This window comes from Priapulus caudatus, unplaced genomic scaffold, assembly GCF_000485595.1.
Source record: "Priapulus caudatus unplaced genomic scaffold, Priapulus_caudatus-5.0.1 Scaffold414, whole genome shotgun sequence".
Lineage (NCBI taxonomy): Eukaryota > Metazoa > Priapulida > Priapulimorpha > Priapulimorphida > Priapulidae > Priapulus > Priapulus caudatus.
The window spans coordinates 158050-162995 of NW_014577475.1; the positions used below are offsets into that span (position 1 = coordinate 158050).

At 49.3% G+C, this 4946-nt stretch overlaps 2 protein-coding genes across 3 annotated transcripts in view; both read right to left on the reverse strand.

Moving 5' to 3' along the window:
• The window catches only part of LOC106810158, a 13848-nt gene extending 10993 nt beyond the window's left edge, over positions 1 to 2855 (reverse strand). The window contains exons 1-5 of one of the 2 annotated variants that reach the window (XM_014813442.1): positions 2770 to 2855; positions 2258 to 2447; positions 1511 to 1569; positions 849 to 959; positions 388 to 420 (exon numbers count right to left, since the gene is read on the reverse strand). In XM_014813442.1, coding sequence (XP_014668928.1) covers positions 403 to 420; positions 849 to 959; positions 1511 to 1569; positions 2258 to 2435 — 366 coding nt within the window. In that variant the 5' untranslated portion in view covers positions 2436 to 2447; positions 2770 to 2855 and the 3' untranslated portion in view covers positions 388 to 402. Of the gene's footprint in view, positions 1 to 387; positions 421 to 848; positions 960 to 1510; positions 1570 to 2257; positions 2448 to 2769 lie in introns of those variants that run through there. The other variant, XM_014813441.1, reaches the window with a different exon arrangement.
• A 916-nt stretch (positions 2856 to 3771) lies between these two features.
• LOC106810157 (trypsin-like) overlaps positions 3772 to 4946 on the reverse strand; it is a 50533-nt gene continuing 49358 nt past the window's right edge. Inside the window, exon 8 of the mRNA XM_014813440.1 lies at positions 3772 to 4617. Within this exon, the coding sequence (XP_014668926.1) occupies positions 4468 to 4617 (150 nt within the window). The 3' untranslated portion in view covers positions 3772 to 4467. The remainder of the gene's footprint in view (positions 4618 to 4946) is intronic.

Consider the following 4946-nt stretch of genomic DNA (forward strand, 5'->3'; position numbering starts at 1 on the left):
GCAGTATCTCACTCACTCAACTCACGTCAGCTCACGTCACTCACTCAATCCACTCACTCACTTCACTCACTCACGTCCACGCACCATGGCCACTCACTCACGTCCACATCACTATCACTCACATCTCACTCCACTCACAGAATATCACTCACTCACTCACTCACTCAACGTCACTCACATCACATCACTCACCATCACTCACTCAACATCCACTGGACTGGGTGGGGCCAGGCTGGGCCGGGCGACCACTCGCACATCACTCACTCACTCACTGGGGGGGGGCTGGTAGCTCACTCACTCACTCACTCACTCCCCACTCACGGTCACTCAACTCACCCATCGATATTGCCCAGCAACTATGGAGTACAGATTCAGAACTCCCGAGCAATCACAGAGGAAGATTCATGCGGTCCCTTGCCACTATGGCACACGAGTACGACATGAACTAAGGTAGGTCCGCATAAATAAAACGTAAATTAAAGTACATAAGCTATGACACGTGAAGTAACACAAGCACACGTGTGACCTATAGAGATTAACAGACTGTCCTTACTGACAACAGCTTTAATTAGCGACAGACCGATTATCCGTCCGTAAGTCGACATAGCTAAACGGGATTTCCTCGGCGTTAAATCAGAAATCAAGTGTATGGATTGAGAATCGCGACTCATGGGTTATCTTGGCGTTACGATATATGTAATTCTACACCAAGAATTTACTTTTACTAAAGGATCAATGTTTGTAACGGATCGGGAGCGGTTCGGCGGTTCGACGCCGCTCGTTATACAAGAAAGAGTGCGGCGCTCGAAAACGGCTGGCCATCTTGTCGGGAGAAAAGACACCTCTACTTGGGCAGTGAGCAGGGCGTTAGGATCCAGTCGCTCTCGAATGAGAAGTTCCACCACAGCCCGACCATGGATAGGGCCACTAGATGTCGCTTCAGCCGATACCATCAAATCCTGTGAAGCGTGCGATAGAAATGGCGTACATAAAAGTATGGAGGTGTACGTACATGTACGAAAACCAAGTACGGGCTCACGATCACACCACCGCACACACACCGCGCTAGCGCGCGCGGAGCAACAACGCACACACACAAAGTTGCGCAAGGCGCGCACACACACACACACAGCACACACACACCACACACAGCCCAGATTCCACAGGCACACACACACCAGCACACTAGTATTCACCTAAACACACACACAGGCGTACGCACACGCCCCACCTTACGCGCGTAGCATGCAGGTGAGTGGCATGGTGATAGCGTGTGTGCTGTGTGTGTGTGTGTGTGTTGTGTGTGTGTGTGTTGTGTGTGGTGTCCGGTGTGTGGTGTGCTGTGTGTGTGTGTGTGTGTGTAGATGTGTCGTGTCGGTTGTGTGTGTGGGTGTGTTGTGTGTGTGTGTGTGTGTGTGTGTGTGTGTGTGTGTGTGTGTGCGTGCGTGTATGCGTCCGTGCGTGCGTGCGTGCGTGTGTGCGTGCGTGCGTGCGTGTGATAGTAACATACCTGCCAGGGTGCCGTGTTGCTATCTGCTAACGTGCCACCAACGATTAAGTTCTCTGTGCCTGTGTGAGAAAACAGTTAGCAGCTGCTCAATCAGGTCGTAACTCCTTGAATCGCCCATCACGTGTCTAGCAGACGGCCCGTGATGTTCGATACGTCACTGATATTGTGCTCCGTTATGACGCGTCACTGACACGGCGGTCACATGTGGTGACGTCACGGACCGCCGGATTAGCGACGTCGCTCACAGTAATTAATACCCGTAAATGCAACATCACTGAATGCGGTTTGTGAACTTATAACCGCATAAAGATTAATTGTCAAAGTCAACGGGACTTTACCAAAGAGAAAGAGAGAAAGAGAAAGAGAGAGGGGAGAGGGAGAGAGGAAGAGAGAGAGAGAGAGAGCCAGTGAGAGAGTGCGAGAGAGAGAGAGAGAAAGAGAGAGCGATCGAGAGACAGAGAAAAAGAGAAAGATCGAGATGGGGAGAGAGAGACAGAGAGAGAGAGAACATAATAGAAAGAAATGGTTAGTAGTTCGTCAGTCAGCTACGCTGCGAACCGATCTTAGAATGGTGCTAACGCTGAACGTATTCCCACATAGCAACGTCCAAATCATAATCAAATCCCTGCGATAAAGTGTCGAACACGTCGTGCCGCATACTAACTAATTTCATGCAATGGAATGGCAGCCAGACGGCATTCTACAAGTTACTACATGTAATGACAACGTTATTCGGTCGCCCATGACCTTGTGTGTTCCCAGTGTTCACGTGCACACCACGTGGACCGCGCGGCCATCTTGGTGGGCGTCTAACGGTAGTGCCGGATAGCGTGACGTCATTGTCCGACGTCGATAGACGGCGACGTGACATGGCGTCCACCGCGCATGCGCACAGCGCGAGTATTCCGACGGCTGTTACTTTCATTTTATATTTTATCTGTGAAAGATAACGTGGCGATGAGACGGTGATTGAGTACTAGCCAATCAAAAGAACCCACGGTTCAGATGATGCTTTTATAATCAATAGAGCAAAACGTGGTATCTGTTTCGGTGTGTGCGTGCACGGTCCATGCGTGCATGCGTTAGCGCGTGTGCGTGCGTACATGCGTGTGCCACTGTGTGCGCGCGTGCATGCGTGTGTCACTGTGTGCGCGCGTATACATGTGTATATATTATATATATGTGTGTATGTATCGAGAAATGTCCGACTAATGAAATGTTCCCAATGAAATAACGAAGCAATTGCTTGATTCACTTACCCCTATCGGTCGTCACCCTGTCCCTTGGAAATGCGACCCTGATGCTGCGTCGAGGCGTGTAAACGTAAACGTACATTACCGTCACCTTATATAGCATCGCCGCCGTCAATACAGGACAAAGCCGACCTTGAACTGACCACTATTATACTGACGAGTTAGCGTTCACTCAGCAAGCCCATTGTGTGGTCATCGTGTCACGTGTTAATGCCGTGCCTCGCCATTCACGACGCGTCCCTAGCAACGCACCTTTTACCCAGTCTGAGCTGTAGGCCTAATTAGAGTAAGTTGTATTAGCTCCACCCGTTATCACTGCCGGACGCTATTCTATAAGTACTGCGAGTGGGTTAACTGACAGCAAATAGCTGTACGTTTAAATGAGAAGAATAGCGGCGCAGCCAAGGTAACGTATTAATGTCTGTTCCGGGATTGTCGGGTATACGGACCACGCGTGGTCTGATTGTGCGCGCCCTCGCAGCTCAGCCCATGCTGTGTTGACCAACGTGGTTAGAAAGCCGAAAATACAAGCTGGGTTTAGCAGGCCCGTACTCGTTCCTTGTTTACTCTCTCGCTATGAATACAGAGATCTATGCTAATCAGGATGAAAGGCGCCGTTGTAGATGACGGTAAGTATAGAGAGAGAGCGCAGGTTAGAAGAGCGAGAGGACCCTGCCAGAGGATAAGCAACAACAAGAACACGATCTAGATTATGTCGTCATTGCAGAAAAAACAACGCACGAACACACGCGTACACGAGCGCACACACGCACGAGCACGCGCACGAGTGTGTGTGTGTGTGCGTGCGCGCATGTGTGTGTGCGTGGATGCGATTATTATTTACTAGAAAATTGTAGATGCTGCTAGATCTGGCAGCGACGCCGTATATCGAGTTCGGAGAAAAAGCGACAACGCAAAGTTGAGCTCGATCATGAAATCGTTAAAACACGCGATCGAAAAAGTTTCCACTCTCTCTCTCTCTCAAAAAAAAAAAAATTCCGCACACAGTTGTTGTGAACTATCATCAATCAATCAGATAGTTTATTCGCTTTTAACGAATCATGCAAACAATAGATATACATGTAGTAATACTAATAGTAATGTATACATAGATCTACACACATACAAGTAATGTGCAATACAGTAATATTGTACTCGAACGCGCGAGATTAACGTCCTCCTGATATAATACCCGCTGATTATCATACAATCGTGATATAATAGTGGAACAGTGCGTAACACATGACAGCACCAAAATAATAATACCCAACACGCTTCTAGAATGACACGGGTTCAGACCAGTGCCTTCACTGAAAATGTAGCAATTATTTGCAGGAACGAGGATTATAAAAAATATCTAATCAGTAGTATAAAAATATCTAACCAGTAGCATAAAAATATCTAACCAGTAGTATAAGAATTCCTGACCAGTAATATAAAATGTATATAATGAGTAGATAATATCTTGAGATCACACGATACACGACCTGTGAGTAGTTCCATCACAGGCAGCACCTAGTTGAAACCCCTACATACCCGTGAGATCCGGATCAAGCAATGCCAATAAGAATTAAGGCCCATGCATCCTACAACGGGCCGTCGCCAGCGTCTGTCACGTGACATGCGGTCCCGTCGCATCACGTGAGTGCGCTGACGTCCCGTGCGTGATGGCGTCACGGGCTTGCTGACGTCACGCCGCGTTGCCTAGTTGCTAGCAATCGTGTCGGTGATCCACGTGTTGAAGCTTGCCACACGTGTGTAGACTCCCGGATAGCTGGCTGAGCCGCAGCCATAGCCCCACGATACGACGCCACACAGCCTGCCACTACACTCCAGCGGTCCACCCGAGTCTCCCTGTATTATAAGAAAAACACGTAAACGTTTGCTAGCATAGAGTGAGTGAACGAGCGATGCATGGAAAGATAAACAATAGAAGGACTGAGCGAATATGATAGTAATCAGCATGTCTGTGTTACATGTCTGTCTACCCCTTACGCGCGCGCACACACACACACGCGCGCGCGCACGCACGCACGCACGCACGCACGCACGCACGCACGCACACGCACGCACGCACGCACGCACGCATGCACGCACACACACACACACACACACACTAGCGCGCGCTCTCTCTCTCGCTCTCTCTCTCACTCTCCTCTCTCTCTCTCTCTCTCTCTCCTCTC